Source organism: Caretta caretta, chromosome 19 (genome assembly GCF_965140235.1).
Source record: "Caretta caretta isolate rCarCar2 chromosome 19, rCarCar1.hap1, whole genome shotgun sequence".
Classification (NCBI taxonomy): Eukaryota; Metazoa; Chordata; order Testudines; family Cheloniidae; genus Caretta; species Caretta caretta.
In genome coordinates, this window is record NC_134224.1 from 8,490,581 (window position 1) to 8,510,104 (window position 19,524).

At 48.1% G+C, this 19,524-nt stretch overlaps 2 protein-coding genes across 4 annotated transcripts in view; one reads left to right on the plus strand and one right to left on the minus strand.

Moving 5' to 3' along the window:
• GRHL3 (grainyhead like transcription factor 3) overlaps positions 1 to 10,440 on the plus strand; it is a 45,083-nt gene extending 34,643 nt beyond the window's left edge. For both annotated transcript variants that reach the window (XM_075121238.1, XM_048825858.2), the window contains 4 exons: positions 392 to 480; positions 756 to 841; positions 2,151 to 2,215; positions 9,558 to 10,440. In XM_075121238.1, coding sequence (XP_074977339.1) covers positions 392 to 480; positions 756 to 841; positions 2,151 to 2,215; positions 9,558 to 9,672 — 355 coding nt within the window. In that variant the 3' untranslated portion in view covers positions 9,673 to 10,440. The remainder of the gene's footprint in view (positions 1 to 391; positions 481 to 755; positions 842 to 2,150; positions 2,216 to 9,557) is intronic.
• Positions 10,441 to 15,865: 5,425 nt separating this feature from the next.
• STPG1 (sperm tail PG-rich repeat containing 1) overlaps positions 15,866 to 19,524 on the minus strand; it is a 47,849-nt gene continuing 44,190 nt past the window's right edge. For both annotated transcript variants that reach the window (XM_048825863.2, XM_048825862.2), the window contains one exon: positions 15,866 to 16,446. In XM_048825863.2, the coding sequence (XP_048681820.2) occupies positions 16,370 to 16,446 (77 nt within the window). In that variant the 3' untranslated portion in view covers positions 15,866 to 16,369. The remainder of the gene's footprint in view (positions 16,447 to 19,524) is intronic.

Genomic DNA, 19,524 nt, shown 5'->3' on the forward strand with positions numbered 1-19,524 from the left:
AAGGTAGCCAAAGGCAGAGGCAGCTGTAAAGGAAGCTGAAAGAGAGAGAAACCCTTGCTTTCAAAATCACTGAGGTGGGAAGTTCAGATACCCGCCTTAGTCTGATCCAAAAGTCAGTGGAGAGACCCTCATTAACTTCAACAGCTTTTGGACCGGGCCCAATAATCCCGAGACGTTACATGTCTTTTGCCTGGGATGTAAAACCCTCACTGCTTGTGATCACTGAAGAGCCTGTTGCACTCAAGGAGAGGGGTGTTCTCCTCGGTGTCCTTTCCACAGTCCAGCTCCGGTAATGATTCTGTCACCGGTGTTTGGGAACCTCCGCTTTAACTGTTGGAAAGTTTGCTTCTGTCATACGTCTTCCTGATGGTCTCCTCTCGTGTTTACTTAGGTTGCCATTAAAACGGAGCTGTCCCTCCTTCTCGGATGAGTTTGACCCTTCACCTTCCAAACTAGCCAAAGAAGAAGATGCAAAGAGAGGTATTGTAATTATTGAGATTATCGTAGCACTGAGCAGCCCAAACCACAGCCGAGGCCCCCATGTTGCTAGGCGCGGGGCAAACACAGAACAGAGGGTCCCTGCCCCAAACAGCTTCCAGAACCTCCCTGATGGGAATTCAATTCGTTTGGCCAGTGGTTCATCACTTGGCCCAACTCACTCAGGATCTTCATTTAAATGGGATCCTACAAGCTTTGGAAATGTGCTGCAAACACCTGCAACCAGTGGTTTAAAAGCTGCCTGTTGTCTGTCCCAGTCTTGTTATATGTGCGGAGGGAATCCGAGGAAGTATTCGATGCTCTCATGTTGAAGACGCCAGATCTCCAAGGACTCAGGAATGCTGTAAGTTTTGTGCCGTGACTATGCCACATAAACTGCAGTGTGTTTTAGGAAATCTGTGCTCGGACGGGTGTTAGAATTAACTCCCTGTGCAGGGGCTCAGCACAAGGACGGTGCACCACTTCTATCTCCCGTCTGCCCTGTTTTGAGGATCTAAATGGTGCATGGGCCTTGTGCTAAGAATTCCAGCCCGTCACATCAGATGACTTTTTCTGATGTGAATTCCAGCCAGTGAAAGTGTCATCTGATGTGTTGAGAGCTGTGGCGTGAGAGGTGAGCTCTCTCCAACTTTTGTTCAGATCACAATATAAAAGCCCTGGGATTCTCCTTTTATTACAGTGTTTTCATACTTTCAGCTGTAAAACATCCCTCACCATTCCCTGGCTCTGTCTGCGGGGGATCTGAAGTCAGGGCAAGTCTACCTGCTATCCACCTTGGGTTGGAATTTTCTGTTTGAGGAACACACAAGGCATATTTCTGTGATGATTATCAGAAGAATCCTCGATAACCCTAGCTCCTCTTTCGGGGGGTGGAATAAAACAAACAATAAACCTAAATGATCCAATGGTGCCTTTATGGCAGTGCTTTGGGTGGGGTGGGGAGGGAGGGCCTTTTGCTTTTGCGAACTTTTAAAAACCGAGGAGAGGCAGGTTGCAGAATGTCAGGTTATAGCTTCCTCACCCTGGCAATGCAGCCAAAAACCTTCAGAGAAAATGCTGCAGAATGAATGTAAAACTCTCCCTCAGCTTCCAAACCTGCTCAGAGCATCATCAAAGTGCTTATGATGCTAGAAGCCTTTGCAGCTTGACCCAGAACCTCAGCAAAAGTCGTGATCGGAAGGGATTCAGGGCTATCGGAGTCAGACATGCACTTTCTGTTGGTAATGGGCAGCATCAAACCAAAAGCTATAAGGTGCAGAGGCTTTGCACAGGTGCATTAGTCTCTGTGCGCATGAAGTTGCAGGGCTGGGGCCCAAACGGACCAGATGGGGAAAGGAAGGGAAGGGGAACAGAGTTGACTTCCCAAGGTCACGTACCGCTTCCGTGGTGGAGCCAGGAGTTAACATCCAGGTCTCCTGATTCCCATTCAACCGTGCAGCATCAGCAAAAGGCCAGGTTACTGTAGTAACCCCAGTATAAGCCGCAGTGTGGTCGATCATTGCTCTAGCGTTTTTTTATAAGGAGGCGGCGGGGGGAATTCCTGCAGTGAGGAGTGACCCAAAGGCAAAGATCCCTTTTATTTTATCTGCTGGAATTTCATTTTGAATGTGCAAAAAAAAAAAGATTGTAAAGTGTCACGTTTTCTCCTGCAGATTTCAGAAAAATATGGGCTGCCTGAAGAAAGCATCTATAAAGTCTATAAAAAATGCAAACGCGGGTAAGCAAATCTCTGATCTGCATTTGCACTGGGCGCCTAGGATCTTTGTACCCTTGGGTGCCCTGCCACGGGATGAAACCGTATTTTAACAAGATAATAAATACCAAAGCTATGTGAGGTCTGTGCCATTTGTAGCATGTAAAACACAGAATTCTTTCTGCCCTTTAAAGATTTGGGATAACGTTTGTTTGTACTAACTTTATTTTGAGTGGTGAAGTCTCCTCGGGAAGGGTGTGTGTGAGGGGGAGTTGGCTGGGTGGTTTAATGGAGGATCTCTCAGAGTGAAAGCCTGAGCTTAGAGTGAATTTATCTTATCTCAATCTGCGAGGGACAAATGTTTGCTTCTCACAACTAGTGTGCATAACTGGCATCAGGCCTTGCCTGGATCAGGACTGGCCAGTGTGGAGTCTGACTAGCCTGTTGGGCTGCAGAGAAAACAGCAGGGTTAGAAAGCTTTGCATTGTGTTCCACTGACTCTTCACAAGGGTTAGGTACAAACAGGGCACCTCCTCTCCCAGTTTTGCCAACTCATCAGCCATCATTCGCTACTGGAGTGATCCACAGCCATGGGAGTCCTTCCTGGACTCTGGTAGGTGATGGTCAGACCCTACATATGAACACGCACCCTGAATTTATAGATGACCCTGACAGAATGAACGTTAACATGGATTTAGACATACATTCCTGCCTTGATTAAGAAAAGGATTTGTATCTCCTGCTGAAAGCAACACTATGAAAACGTGTTGTTCTTTGATGCATTGGTTTGATGTGCTAGGGACAACAGGCCCTGTCTAGAGCAACCTTCCAAGCCTGAGCTAAGTCAGTGGTAATGAAGGTTGTTACCATCTGTTGGTAGTTTGGTTGCTCATGTGAAATGAGTCAGAGGGGGTGAGTCTCACCTGGTTCCAGCATGTTCATATCACAAAGCACCACCTCTGTAGGTACTAGCTGGCTCCCAGTGTTGATAGTCCCAAGGATTGACTAACCCCTAGACTGAACTCCCTTCTCTCCCCTATAGGTGGTCCCTCCAGATCATGGTTAAGGTACATTGAGCAAGATCTTCAGCTGGTGTAAACTGGTGTCACTGCATTGACATGAATGGAACTATGCAAATTCTCACCAGCTGATGATCTGCCAATCCAATATGGAATTCAATGGAAAATAAAAATTCAGGGGTGATGTAAAAAATTTCCAAGAGGTCTCTGAGAACTTTGGGCTCCATCTCCACTAACACTGGAATGAATGAGACTGGGAAAGTCCTCTTAGAGTCTGCCTTTGATAACCACACAGGGTTTGTGAAGGCAGCTTTAGTCAATGTCCGTGTTGGACAGTATTTTACTCTGGTACTTTTGATTCACACCTTTGCCTGTTAGCTGTTAGAGATGGCTCCTTAATGACTTCCTGGAAACAAGCCGGTGGCCTTTCACTCCCAGGGTTGAGTTGTCCAAGAGTTTCCTTCAATGACTTCAGAAGAGTAAAACTGTCATCATGGTGATGTCTGCACATCCTGCCATGGCAGTGTGGGAGATTAACTTCAAGGACAGCTCTGTCCCTACCCTGCCCTACAAAGTGATTGGAGGACTTTTCACACAACGCACAACTGGCCATTGCCAGGGGATGCTGTAAAAGCCAAACAATTATTTGGGTTGAAAAGAGAACTGGATATGTTCATGGCAGACAGGTCTATCAACGGCTATCAGCCAAGATGGTCAGGAATGTCACCCCGTGCTCTTGGTGTCCCTCAGCCTGACAACCAGAAATTGGGAGTGGAAGACAAGGGTAGCTCATTCCATAACTACCCTGCTCTGTACACTCCCCCTGAAGCTCAGGTATGAGCCACTGTCGGAGACACAATACTGGGCAAGATGGACAATGGGTGACCCACTGTGGCAGCTCTTATGGGAATAGACACTTTGAGGGGTATGCAGCACTGTCAGCTTGTTCTCAGCTGATCATTTGATACTGTAATAAAGCTCATGAGAACGGGTTTGCCATGCAGCAGGACTCTCACTAATCTTCTGTCAAAGGGCTCATGTTGCCAGACAAAGACTACGTCGAGTGCACTTTCATTGTGCCCTACCCACCTCTGAGGTGCTTGTTGTGTCTGGAAAACCCTGGTCCTGGGCCACCAAGCCGCAGCTTGACGTTATTGTGTACTGTTGTAATTATAACTTGGGAGCAACGAACAGCAAATAATAGCAATGCCCTCCTCAGAGACAGAGCAAATAGCTTTGTTAAGCTGCCATTGTCTGAAAGGGAGGCTTTGATTGTTGAAGTTGAAGGATCCCTCCTAGCCACGAGGTGATCCTTAGCCTGGAAAGAGATCAAGAATTTCACCTGAAGTTATTGTACAGCATCTTGCTTTCTTTGCTAAGTAACCCCAGAGAAAAAAGTTGAAGATTGGAGCTGGCGCTGCAGGTGGGAGATTGGGTTGTTTTGTAACCAAACCATGTGCAAAGTGTGATTTTGAGGTGTAATCAGACCTGATAGGGAACACCCCCCGATGACAAACATGTCTCCCCTATGTGGAAGAGCTTGTGCTTAGGCAAGGTTGGGGGAGCCTGGGGAAAGGGCTTCTGGGAATCAGCCTTTTCTTAGTTTAGACTAAGTGATTCTTGGAGGACCTCACTGAAGGTGAATCCAAACCCCAGTCAGTGATCTGCCTGAGCATGCCTACTGCTGCTCTCCTTTCGGTTCCCGGTTCAGCCCCAAAGCTGCTGCTTCGGAAATTCTCTTTCTATGGTAACCTATGACTGCCCCCAAGATGCTGGTGGGGGGGAGAGTTTTGCTTTGTTGAGAGTTTGCAGGGCAATATGGCACTTGCTGAACATAGCTTCTTTGCAGATCCTGCGCAGCTCTGGGGCATTAGCTGAAACACTCTTTAAACAGGCCTTGTTACTCCAGCATGCTGAGATATGTGCAGATAAAGCCAGCTCCTGCTCTCTGTTTTCCTAGCAGTCAGAGACACCGAGTTATAGCTGGCGTCTCTTGTACAATTGTGGAAGTGTTAATCACATGTGAAAAACCCTTCAGGGCTTGATCCCTATTGGCAATGGGCAGGATCCTCCACTGGTGTAAAATGGCATAGCTCTGTTGACTTTAATGGAACGACATGGGTTTACACCAACTGGGGATCCATTGATTTCAGTGGAGGGGTGCATCCCTGAGAACGAGCTAATTGCTATTTTCCAGAACGAGTTCTGAAATAAATAACTCTGAACCACTCCCTTCCCCCAGTGAATGAGGAAAGACTCATCCACTGCCAGGCTTATTTTCGTAAATCTAGACAGTGAGTCCTCCACGCACACACAGCTATGATCGCACCTTGCAAGCACCAGGGACTGCATGGAAAATGAATGAATTGTTTGTACTGGCACAGGGCCAGGTTTTAGCGCAGAGGGAGACAGAAGAATTAGATTGACGCCAGTTTGTGCATTAGGTGGTTTTGGTGACGGGGCTCCTGACAAGCGTCTAACAAGGCGGAAGAAACTGGCCCAGAATGTTGGCAGCGGCTAGCGTGTGCCGGGGGTAGGTTAAAGTGACTCTTGATGCTGTCCTGTTCTGCTGAGGTCGGTGTGAGGAGGTCTGAGTGAAGTGGGCTTCCCGGGTGGGTCTTCTAACACGCTCGGCACTGGTGTCTGCCTGGCAGTTTGATATTGAGGTCAGTGGGAACAGAGCAACAAGCCCCGCGGGCGTCAGAAAATCCCATCCCACGGCTCAAGGCCCAGGGGCAGGAGGGTGCTTCAATATGGGTGTAGCTTTCAGCAAACGGGTAGCCCTGACTGGGACCGGTCACATGCTTAGAGTTAGGAGGGAACCTGAGCCTGTTCCTGAATCAAGGCCTTAAGCGTCAGCTTGGCAGCCCTGGAGGCTGGCATCTTCTATCCAAAGACCAAGATAGCATGGGCAGCAGCAGTGCCAGTCTCCCCCCCCACACACACACACACATCTGCCCTCCTCAGCCCTGACATGAAGGAGCTCCTTCTGAAAACCAGGGTAGCTCATCCCCTGTTTGTACCATCAATGGCCTCTCTGCTGAGTCTGACCTCTGGGATGCCTCCTGTGATGTGGGCTCCAACCAGCCATCAGATGGTAACTACGCTGTTACTGCTATCTTGAGTCAGAACTGACTACGCTACCTGGCTGTGTGAATCTGAGTCCCCTACCCAGATAAGTTCCTGTGAGGCTGGGGAAGAAAGGGTCCTGTCTGGTTGCGGGAACCACCTATAACTTGATTTTTGTTTGTTACTATATCTGATATGAAGTAATGAATGCTTGGGAGATAGAATCAACCAGGGGTTCTTATCCCTGCCCAAATCAGAGGAACAAGGAAATTAAAAGGCAACACATGTAAAGCAGATCAAATGAAATACTGTCATATCCAACTTGTAATTAACCTTTGGAACTCATTGCCACCAGTTATTGTTGAGCAAATATCTTACTCAGATGCAAACTCTGCTACAATCTATTAGATCTTAGGATATTGTGAAATGTTTCCTGCTCTCCTAGCCTTAATTTTCCTTTTGCACGATTTCATCCTATTGCTTCACCCTAAGCAATTCTCTTTTTCCTTGGCGTTTACTTTGTGGGCCTCAGCTGGTATAAACCAATGTGGCTCAGTGGAACAACCTTGATTTACCTGGATTTCTCTTCAGGACTTACCTGAGTCTTTTTGATTGAGAAATCGGACTGGAAACCCAATAGCATGAGGTTCGTGTGACTCCAACTGCCTTGTGTCTAGGATGAATTGGAGAGAACTCGTGTAACTTTGTGTCCAAAGATTCTCCTTCCATGTTGGTCAAAAGTGCAGAGCAGCTTGAAGAAAGTTGACCCAAATTTTCCCAGTCTCCCATAAAGCTTGTGTCTGATTCAGACCTAGATGAAGGTTCGATTCAGTTAATAGTTTTAATGTTACTCAGCATCTATAGTGGACCTTTCACCAGAGGGTTGCTAAATGCCTGATGTAGGCAGGTAGCGTCCCCATTCTACAGATGGGGAAACTGAGCTGATGCAGTGATTTGGTCAGTGTCACACAGGAAGTTGGTGGCAGAGCTGGGAAGAGTCTCCCCGGCCCCCTGCTCTAACAACTGGACACACTTGCCTCTTTTTTGAATCCGAATTGGTGTGTTCACCCACTCTTATCAGTGGGTAGCACTTTCAAAGCTGAAATAAGCCTGGGTGGGACAAGACGCCTCCAGACTGGGTGCCTTTCCCAGCTGTAGGTGGATGAAATATGAAAGACTTTTTGGAGAGGCTTCATTTGTCATTTAAAGTCACCTTGGTTTTCGGTTGCGTAAGGCAGCAGCGTGGGACACACCTGTGTGACACAGCCCTAGACTTCCACTCTGTGTTTAAAGCAGCATGCAGCTGTCTACATCTGGGACGACTGGAGTCGGCTTACAAAGTACAAAAGTGCTTTGTACTTTCCTAGTACAAAAGTGGACAAGCAATTGAAGAATCTAAGAGGAGGGTGGGGGATTTTGGCAGCTGGGTAGATTGTCATCCTACTCCATGACGGCTTTGTTTCTGCCCCTGCCCATCCACTCACCTTTCTATCTGCCCCTACAGCCTCTGGATCTCTGTCCTCTCCCATGTTCATTGCCAAAGAGGCTGGGGCCTCCTTGTTGTGTTTGTGTAACAGCTACATGGCTCTGGACAAGTTACTTTGTGCCTCAGTTTGCCCATGGGTCATGTTTAATGCCCTCCGCTGAAAGGACCTAGATATAGGAAATCAACCTGCTTATAAAGCATTTTGAGATCTTCTGAAAAGTGCAGAGAAGAGCAAATTGAGTTCCGGTCACAGTTCTAAAGCAAGTAATTAACAAATCTGAATGAAAAAGCAAAACTTGCCCCTTCACCTGCTTGATGCACTTCCTGTTTTAAAGGCAATCTGACATTCCTTGAATTCTGCACTGTCTTAGAATGGATGGGCCAGATGCTCTGGTGCTGTCAACTGATGTATCTCCATTGACTGCCAAGGGACTTTGACGATTTACACCCTCTGAGGGTCTGGCCTGTCCTCTGTGCCTGACAAATTACTAGATTTGCTGGAAACTGAAGCCTCTTATTTCTGAGTATTGCACAGTTAATGCTATTGCCCCATTAATGATCCCAGTAGAGACCTGGAGGGAACGTGCTCTGTGCAATGAAAGATGGTTTGTTCTCTTTGCCGCTTCCAAACGGTTACAAGCTCTTCCTGTGATTTATGGGAATGTAGCTGTGTGAGGCCCTGTGACATCAATTATATTTTAATGAGGAACTCTGGTATGACGGGGAGCCATGGCCTTGGCTTTAAATCAGCTGTTGAAATGCTTCTCCCCCTGCCCTTTATAATTTCTGGTTCCAAGCAGTTGATTTTATAACTGTCACTGAAGTTGTAAGCAGTCCGCGGCCAGGAAAGATGTGGCCCCTTGGAAGGAGCCAAGAATTTGGAGTGCTGGCTCTCCTGCTGATGCTGTATGTTCAGGCTGCATGTGTTCTTCTCTGCAGTTGCAGATTAGCCACTGGGCCACTCCGCCCATCTAGCGCTCCTGCTGGGGACCCCGGGGTTGGGCCGCAGGGGCTTGCCCCACTCTGCCTGTCTGGTGCTCTTGCTGGAGAGCAGGGGAGGAGCGCTGGGGTGGGAGGGGGACGCCCCTGGGCCCCGACCCCTTTTCCCCCCGGCAGGAGCACGGGGGGGAGGGGCAGGAGGAATTCAGGCAGAAGGGATGGGGAGGGGCTCCCACTTGCTCTGGCCCAGGGCCCCACAAAACCTTAATCTGCCTCTGCCTCTCTGGGAGAACGGGCATACAGCAGCGCTTACATTCTGCACAGGGATCTTGGCGGTTGTAAGTGGAAAAGACTCTCCCGGTCACTCCTCCGTATTGCAGCCCAACTCGGCAATGCTGTGAAGCCTGGGATAGGATAAAGTGGACAATGCCATATTCTGTGTGTGCCTTCCCAGCTTGCCCGCTGCTGTAGTTAAATGAGCAAGCTGGCTTCCCAAGTGGAAATGAGCCACCCGACGCTTACCGCTGAGCCCCAGAAAGGAGCCAATTTGTCACAATACGGGTCTGATTACAAACCGGTTAGTAACAAGAACACATGCTGTTTGTATAGAGCTTTGCATGTTCAAAGCACTTTATAAAGGACTATTTGATCCTCCCCACACCTCTGTGGCCCAGGTAGGTCAGTCCTATTATTTCACCTGTGTGGAAACTGAGGCACAGTGCAGTGCAAGGCCACATGGCAAGTTAGTGGGAAAGGCAGGACGAGAATTCAGGATGTCCCAGTTCCCACTGCTCTGCAGCCGAAGTGACTGTTTGAAATATGCTCCCCTAATCCAGTCTCTCTCCTCTCCTAGCATCTTGGTGAACATGGATAACAACATCATTCAGCACTACAGCAATCACATGGCTTTTTTACTGGACATAGTGGAAGCAGAGGACAAAATCCAGATCGTCCTCAAGGAGCTCTAAGGAGCCCGGGGCTGCACTTACGCTGGGACTTCTCTCCTGAAGCCGGCAAGTTGGACCCAGATGGAACACAACCTCACGGCTCGCCTCATTGCCTTTACTTGAACACATTCCCCTGGGCAGGGGGAGACGCTGGTTCTGAGAAGTGCTTGGACAATCCGTTCTCCGTGTGAACGTGGAACTTCTCTTGGTTGAATTTATTATTGTTGTTGTTATTATTATTATTATTTGTATTTTGTATTTTCTTCCCCCCAGGCAATAGGTCAGAGCGTCTGTTTCACAGTTGGAATAGCAGATCTGCTAACATGGCTGTCCAATGGCAGCCTACACATAGACAACGAATGCTTTTGTTCACCCTTTGTCTTGGCCCGCTGCTGAATCGACCACAGGCATCAGCTTTCTACTAAACATCGATCATGCAGAACCTTCGAACAGCACCCAACCCGGGCTCATCCAAGCTGGCAGCTCCTCGCTCCAAAGAGACTTTCTCAGATGCATTTAAATGTGGCTGCTAAACAGATGCTGCTGGCTCTGGGCACGGCCCCTCCACCTCACCCCGGATGTAAATACTACTTGTCAGCCATTTGTTTTATACATTTCTAATGTACCCTTCCTTTTATATTTTGTATATGTATAAATATGCCTCGTTTTATATTTGACCCAGCACCAGGACACAGAGCATTTCAAAACCGGGCTGCTTCACATTTCCCCATGAACTCATTTTTATAACCGTGTTGTTGGGTTTTTTGAATATTCCATAGTAATAAAGGTTCAGAGATGGAAAGTGGAAGTGTTCTTGCCAAACTCGGTGGGGCTTTGGGAGGAATAGGTAGGACCCATTGGGAAAGCGGGAGGGAGGCAGAGAAAGGAGTGGAAGTTGTTTCATGTGACACTTGCTGGGTAATAACATGAAGACTCCAGGCTTGTAAAACTAAACTGGTTCTTTATGAAGAGGACCGTTCACAGAGAGGCTGCAGCCAGCATTCTAGCCATATGGCCACAGACTGACTTCCAGGTGTCTCCTCCAAACTCATCCTTTCTGCAACCCGTGGGTCTCCCTCCAAGTCTGTGTTACAGAATTAACACACAGCTCCTGGACGGAGCTCAAAGGGTGCTTAGAATCATCCAGTAACCCTCACACACCCCTGGGGTCGAATGGGGGGGATTATCTCCATTCTATGCATTGGGAAACTGAGGCATCAGCCCTACTTATTTCCTGCTAGGGATAATTCCACTATCTTCCTCCCCCCAACCCTCACAAGGCTCCATGGTCTTCCATCCTCAGACAACAGCCCTCCCTCAGTAGGGTCCTCCTGTGCCAGATGAAGTCATAGGCCCATGCCCAGGGCCTCAGCTCCTGGAGTCCTGTGATTATGGTATCAGATTCTCAGCATTAATTTTTTAAAAAAACATAAATGTCTAGTACTTGTGACTTGGAAGGAAAGTGTGAAAACATGGCCCAAGTGTAACCCGGGCAGCAAGTCTACCTGAGTCTCCTGAGAGCCTGGAACATGAGTTGGCCATGTGCATCTCAATGGGGTGTTAACTCCAAGACTCCCTGCCACCATTTCCGCAGAGGGCTTAGTGTGCATCAGGAGTAAGTAGCAGGCCCAACCGGCCTACATTCCAGCTGCTGAGGTAAGTACTGAAGGGCCCCTGCCAACAGGGGGATGAGGGGCACCGCTGCTGCTCCAGACATGGAGGGTGAGGGGATCCCCTGCTGCCACTCCTGGATGGGGCGAATGAGGCTCTTGGCACTGTCCCTGCCTCTGTGGGAGTGGAGGGGAGGCGCCCTGCAGCTGCAAGTGGGCCCACTGGGGTGGGGCCATGGGTGGGGCCCAGCTGGAGAAGAGGATGAGCTGGCCCCAAGGGATCCTGTAGGAGTTGGGGGCCATTCGAGCGGTAGGATCAGTCCTGCCTCTCGTTCAAAAACTGCTTTTTGGTAATTTCCAGCCCCCTCCTTTCCCATGTAGTCAGGAGCGGAGCACAAAAGGGGGTGGAGAGGCATGAGGGGGAAGCAGATGAGTGGTGGGAAAAGAGGGGCACAAGGGGGGATCTGGAGGAGTCTCGAATAAATCCTCCCTAGCCCATCTACCAGGTTCCTAAAGCTCTGCTACGTCTTTCTGTGGATCCTGGTTACCAGACAGGGAGTCAGGACTCCTGGGTTCTATGACTCCGCTGTTCCCAAGTTGTTGTGGACACTCAGGCCTGTGCGCTCTTAGCTCCCCACGGTTTCCAGGGAGAACCCCAAGTGTGCTAGCCCTTCTCGAGGTCCCCACCTCTTTGCCAGGGTCAAGCTGCCCTTGGACTGCTCGCTGCAATCCCCAGGGGAACCCTGTTACTGCAAAAGTCCTTCTCTCTCCTAGGGCCAAGCCGCAGGCTCCTCCGCCCCTGAGACTGCTCACCACAGTCCCCGAGGGACCCCATTACTGCACAGTCCTTCTCGTTGGTCACACACTCCCAGGGGTTAACCGTCCCCCAAAACTGCTCCTCTCTGAGCCTTCAGCACGCCTGGTCCTCGTCAATCCCCCTTCGTTTTACTGCTCCCCAGTCACTTACTGCAGGAAGCGCCATCCATGGGGTGCAGTACATCCTACCGCTGACACCACTTGTCACGGCGTCCCCGGGCGATGCTCTGGAACTGCTCCCCATGAAGCCAGACAGGACTCTGGGGAAGTCTCCTTTCTGTGAGCAGACTGTCTTCAGGACACACAGCTCACACAACTTCCACCTTCCTGGGTCTGACCTCGGAGCATTCAGCATCCTCTGCCCCTCCATGCGCTTCCCACAGCGAGTCCGCCCAGGCGGGGTCCTGGGGAAGCCAGAGGGTCCTGCACCCCAACTTTGCAGTCAGACGTGACTCTCAGCCAGCCAGTGAAACAGAGGTTTATTAGATGACAGGAACATGGTCTAAAACAGAGCTTGTAGGTGCAGAGAACAGGACCCCTCAGCTGGGTCCATTTTGGGGGGCATTGAGCCAGACAACCACATCTGCACTTCACTCCATGTCCCCAGCCAGCCACAAAACTGAAACTCTCTCCAGCCCCACCTCCTCTGGGCTTTGTCCCTTTCCCGAGCCAGGAGGGCACCTGACTCCTTTGTTCTCCAACCCTTTAGCTCTCACCTTGCAGGGGGGAAGGGCCCAGGCCATCAGTTGCCAGGAAACAGGGTGTCGACCATTCTCTGTGTCCAGACCCCTGCACACACCAGCCCTCTAGGGTTCTGCAACGATCATTCACCCTTATCCCACCCCCTAGATACTTAAGAACTGCCTAGGGGAAACTGAGGCACCCCCACACTATTCAGAGGAAACATTAAGAACGGTCCCGCTTCGTCACAGCCTGGCTCTGCCCATAGCTCATCACATGACCTTGGGCAAGTCACTTCCTGGTTTAGTTGCCTCAGTTTCCCCATCTGTAAAGTGGGACTGAGCATTAATCCCAGCTTTGGAAACAGCTGTGAGGCCCCATAGCTGGAAAGTGCCATAGAAGAACTAAGCGTTAAAAAAAAAGTAAATGCCCAGTTAGTTTCCACTAAGCTTCTGGCAGTTTGGGGAGCTGGGGGCCAGGGCAGGTGCACACACACTGTGGGCCAGGCAGGAGTGTGCGTGTGCGGGGGGGAGGAGGCCGTGAACTCTCAGATTATTGGTTCCATTATCCCAGGGATTAATTTGGCCTGTTGGTTGGTCAGGGTAGACGACGTCTCTACCCTGACTCAGGTGGCACCGGAATGCAGCTAATCAGTACCAACAACAGGCAGGACCGTGGAAAATGCACAGCCAGGTGCTGGAGCGCGCCGTGCTCCCTGGGTCAGAGATTGTCCGTGGTAACGCTGGTTGTCAACGAACCTTTCCTGTGGCCATGAAAGAGCCTCAAGTACTGATTCTCCTGCACTAATTCTAGTTCCGTGGTTATCGTTTTCCTTCTGATGCCATTGGTGACGTGACTCTCCCATGTAGTTCAGGTGCATTCTCAATAGCTGCCATCGCCCACTGGAGGGACGGGGATACACCCATGTGCAGATCAGGGGAGCAGAGGCAGTGGAAGGGGCGGGTCAGAGTTTTCGGAGCCTGCAGAGAAGTTGCCTGATCAGGTTAGGGGATGGGCTGAGAGGTGCAGTACAGATTTCTGGAGGCTGCAAGAAAAACGCATGGTTCTATTTCCCTCCCGTCATGTTGCGAGGTTTCTGTGATTATCACAAATCCCGCGGTGAGACAGTTGCCTGGCTGGAAAATCGTTTTGCCCACCCTCTGAGTGTATAGTGTTTCCTTATTGCCAATATTCCCGCCCAGTTCCGTGACTGGAAATGGGCACATTGAGGTGTACCCCTGCAGTCAGGATGGCACAGAGGAAAGGTTAGCGCCATTTTTCAGTGGGGGGGGGGCAGAGAACGGAGGGAAGTGGTTCATCCGTAACAGCTATGCCCATGCCTATGGCAGGTGGATTGAGACTAGGAGCCAAATTTACCCCTGGTGTAAATCCACTGAAGTAGTGCAGTTATATCAGGGATTAATCTGCCCTTGGAGTTTGATTCTCTTCTTCACACCAGTGCAATTCCATGGACTTTAGTGGGGTTCCTTGTGCTTTTCACCAGTGAGAGAGCAGAATAAGGTCACAAGCAATTTTAGGTTATCTACAACCAAAGGCAACTTGGGTGGCATTGTGCCACTTTGCACCAGCTGAGACTCTGACCCGGAGTTTTGCCAGGTGGGAATTGGTGCCTCTGGAGCTGCTGCAGCCCTTTGCACTAGTACAGCACAAAGCTCCATCAGTCCGCGCGGGGCACGTTTCACGCTCGCTTTGCACTGGTCTAAGTGGCCACACAAGGTGTTGGAAGCGGCGGATCAGAAGCCTATTTTGATGCAAGCAAAATGTGAACCTGCCTTCATTCTGATCTCACACCCACTTTATATCGAGGAAACTCCACTGATTTCAGCAAATGCCAAGCTGATTCACATCCTTGTGAGAGCAAACCCAGCCCCTCCGCCCTCCCCCGCCCTGCCTAGGGTGGGTGTTTCGCTGACATTGCTAGCGTGCTCAGTATCGGTTCAACCCTTCCAGCAAAGGCGAGTTGCCGTTCAGCTTGTGTGAAGCACAGCTCATAAGCATGCAAGAGCATTCTTGACTGGTCACCGGGAGCCCACCAGCACCTTCAGAAGGTTAAAGTGCTACCGAAGAGGCTCTGGGGCAGCAAGTCCTGAGGGTGGATAAAGGTCATGTGAAAGTGTGAGCCCACTTGTGTTTGCCAGGAGTTCATGATGATGAATGAGAGAAGCTTCCACTGAAGCAATATCCTGCTAGGTCCAGTTGGCGGCTGGTTTGTACTGACTTAAAAAAAACCAATTAATTCAAAAGTTTTTGACTTATCCTCACTTCCAGATCAGAAAAATGCATCCACAGCTGTCTCTTCATTTTGAAGGTGTGCTGCTTACGTTGCAAAAATTTTGCAAGTGCATCACACTTACACATGCCAAGACCTGACTGTGCGTGACAAATTGAAGTGCTCTGTCCTCAGAGCAGAAACATCACAGAAATACAAGCTTTCCCCCATATTGCCCTCCCAAAATGTACCCCAATCCTGAATGCCACTGATCTCGCTATCTGTACCATCTGCTAGGAACAAGGTCAGTCTCCCCACCGCATGGTTTCTCTGCAGAGTGCCAATAAGAGTGTTGTCACTTTCATTGCTTTTCCTTGTATCTTGCAGTTCCATGTAACTTTCATCTACCCTCCTTGGTTTAATTTCATGTCACTGTAGGTTTTTCTACATGCAATTTGTCTTTTGCTATGGGAAGTGTGATCTCCTAAAATCCCAGACTGCCCAGGGCTTTGCTGGAGAGATGGAACTTACACGACACTCGGTCAGGATAGCATACTGTAAGGGGCGGACTCACCCTTACGCTGCCATGTATGCAGTTATTTACATCAGTGCAATGTGGGTATCAAATGGGGCCCTTTTGGGGCCAGCCTCTGAGCTGGAGTAAATCTGCAAATCTTCATTGACTTTGGTGGAGTTTTTTCTGATTTATGCCTGTGTGAGTAAGAGGAGAAACAGGTGAAGATAGACAGGTGCAATTCCAAACCTCTGATTGAATGCTCAGTTTTGGACAGCTGTTCGTACTCCCACCTCCTTTTGCTGTTGTTGATCAGTTGAGACTGCTCCCCACAGGCTGCTATTATTATTTATATTATTGTCATGACTAGAACACACAGAGCTTTATTTTGTGTTTACAGGGAGAGAGTGCACTAATCCAGCACCACACATGCATTCTAAAAGCCAAAGGCCTAAATGGAGGATCAGCTGAACCACTGTTCCAACCAAGACAACTGGGGATAAAAAGCAAGATATAGATTACCGCAAGTATACCATGTTTCACGTGATTGGCCGATATACGGCCAGAATTTATCAGCGCCAAAGATACATGATCACTAATTCCATAGGGTAAAAAATAATCAAACAATATTTGCATGAATTGTTCAGTGTCAGCTTAATTGGAAGATCTTAGTCAATTTCAGCCTAATGATCACCTTTCAGTTTGCAATATGTGCAAAATACCAGTATCAGATGCCAGACAACAAAGACAGTGAAAACATGGGTGCTGGGGACACTGTAGCTTGCTCGTGCGTTAGCGGATGTACTGCTGGTTTTGAATGAAGTCCAGTCTTCGCAGAATTTCTCCAAAATATGTGGGCTGTGATGCCTACAGAACTGGAATCCACTTGTTATCAATATTGTACATAAAGGACTGCTTCCCTGGTACTTCTGGCAGATAAGTACCTATAACGAGACAGATACATAAATGAGCTAAATGCAAATTTCAGATTATTGACTAATATAGGAACTACGGTGTCTTGTTTGCTCAGGGGGAGGGGTAAGAGAAAGGGCGATAAACCCTTGACTGTATTTTTCATTAACTGCATGGAGCATCTTCAATTGGTAAGAAATAATGGTGAGATTCCTATACCTTTATTCATGCTGAATAAATACCTAGTTCTGCCATTGAAGTCAATGAGGAGTAAGGACATATTCAGCATGAGTAAAGGAGAGAATGCTAGTCTGGTCTTGGGAGACCAGGGTTCAATTCCCTGCTCTGCTACAGACTTCTTGTATGACCTTGGCCAAGTCACTTAGGCTCAGATTAGTATTTAGGTGTCTAACTCCTACTGAACTCAATCAACCTTTAAGGATGTGGGCCTCAGGCTCTCTCTGCCTTCGTTTCCCATCGATACAATGGGAATGTGAGGCACTCAGATACTATGGTAATGGGGCCATACAAGCACCTTAGATAGATAGTGAAGACAGCCAAAGGTGGCCCATAGTGTTGAAAGGCTTAGTGAAGGCAGAAAGACATTTTTTTTCTCCTTGAGTATCTACTCAGATGTGTATGACAACATGTCAGTTCAGTGAGATAGAAGCGAGCCGCCTTAGCCTCCTGGGCCTTTGGTAATATGCGTGTATATGCTGTTAAGTTACAGAAGTATGGGCAAGCCGTGCTTTCATTAATACCCGTATTAATATTCATTGTAATCAGAGAAGGGTCTGAGTTCTGACACTGGGATCTAGTTCCAAAGTTTGGCTCAGATCCTGCGTTTGGACCTTTCTTTAATACTTAGTGGGATCCAAAGTTCATCGTGATTGTTTTTTGTATTGACTGTATCTTTCTCGGTGGCTTTTAGGTTAAATGATAAACCAGGAACCCTGGACGTAGTATGAAATATCTGGCATCTTAAAACCCAGCCACCAAGTACTTGGTGCCCAAGCATCCCTTAATAAGGCTCCTGCAATAATATAAGCCTATGAATTTAATTGTGTGGTGTTTAGATTGTTTTTATTCTGATGTCATTGTTCCCTACGAAGTACATGCACAGCACTGCAGATCTGTATTATAGACTCATAGATATTAAGGTCAGAAGGGACCATTATGATCATCTAGTCTGACCTCCTGCACAATGCAGGCCACTGAATCTCACCCACCCACTCCTGCAATAAATCTCTCACCTATGTCTGAGCTATTGTCCTCAAATCATGGTTTAAAAACTTCAAGGTGCAGAGAATCCTCCAGCAAGTGACCTGTGCCCCATGCTGCAGAGGAAGGCGAAAAACCCCCAGGGCCTCTTCCAATCTGCCCTGGAGGAAAATTCCTTCCCGACCCCAAATATGGCGATCAGCTGAACCATGAGCATGTGGGCAAGATTCACCACCCAGATACCCAGCAAAGAATTCTCTGTAGTAACTCAGATCCCACCCGATCTAACATCCCATCACAGGCCATTGGGCCTATTTACCATGAATAGTTAAAGATCAATTAATTGCCAAAATCATGTTATCCCATCATACCATCTCCTCCACAAACTTACCGAGTTTAATCTTGAAGCCAGATAGGTCTTTTGCCCCCACTGCTTCCCTTGGAAGGCTATTCCAGAGCTTCACTTCTCTGATGGTTAGAAACCTTCGTCTAATTTCAAGTCTAAACTTCCCGATGGCCAGTTTATATCATTTGTTCTTATGTCCACATTGGTAGTATTACAAGTAAGTCATACAGTACTGGGCGATTTTACATTATATATTAATAGTGCACATGGGCTAACGCTACTTTAGATTTCATTGCAGGGAGCTTTGCCCCACTGGAATTTTCTTTCTTGTCTTCACAGCTAGCTGTAAAAGGTTAAAAAGAATGGGATTTGATCTTTTCTAATGCCAGAAAGGATGCTAGCAGGGGTGAGTGGATTTGTGATTATGGGAGATGTCCTGACTTTTCACAAGTTAACAATGCATGTGCATGGTTTTTAATTTAATACTATGGGATGGAAAAACTTTAGACTCTTTTACCGCCTTCTGTTCAAAGTATTTCTAGCCCCACTCACTTCCTCTGCTTCATCTTTGCTTTAATTAAGGTGCCTCAATTTACACAAGCTGAGGATCTGGCCCAATATTTAATAAGTAGACCAGTATTTAGGGACATCAGCATTTTTGCCGAAGCACTTGGCATGCTCAGCGTTTGAAATGTAATATGGACAATGGGTATCATGCAATCCTTTAATAGAATCTGTCCCTCTGTTTCTGCTGCCACAAGACCCCTGGGCGAAATGATGGCACTGTTTTAGCCTGGTATGACATTCCCCAGCACTCTGTGGATGTACAAATTCTACAGATGAATAAAATCATATACTGTAAATAATAGCAAAATTGCTATTGTCTGCTTTCCAAACCAGGCATTCATCTGTCAGAGGGACTTAGGGTCATGTTTCTTGTATTGTTTCTTTTCTCGAATACACCTAACTTACTCACTATATGAAAATAGTGTTACTCATGGCAATTATTAATTGCACAAAGGGCACTCGGGGCCAGATTCCACCAGCCTTGCTCACCCTCAGCAGTTCCCTACTCCACACGCACGCCAATACTTGCAGAGTAAGGAACTACTCAATGTCCGGAAATGGTGGCAGAATCTGGCCCTTCGTTTGTCCCCTGTATGTTAGCAATCTTACCATCAAAAGGGCCAGATCTGGATCCCCTATGCTGCTGAGCACCTAATGAGGTGAGCGGGCTGTTTAGCTACAATGGGACTGCATGTATGAGTAAGGACTACACAGTCTAGCTTTCTACATGCACACTGGATACACTGGTAGGTAATTAGAACAAAGCATATCATACTCATGGAAATGTTAGTACATTTAACACATGAGTCTCTGTGAGTAGGTCCCTCCTTCGATCTTCTGCAAGCATTTTCTGGATACAATTATGGGACCTGCTTCGTCTCCCACATATGCTGATGTAAATCAGGAGCAACTGCCCTGGACTCAGTGGAGTTATACCAGTGTCAGAGTTAGACCAGTGTTAAGGTGGCATGAGGCA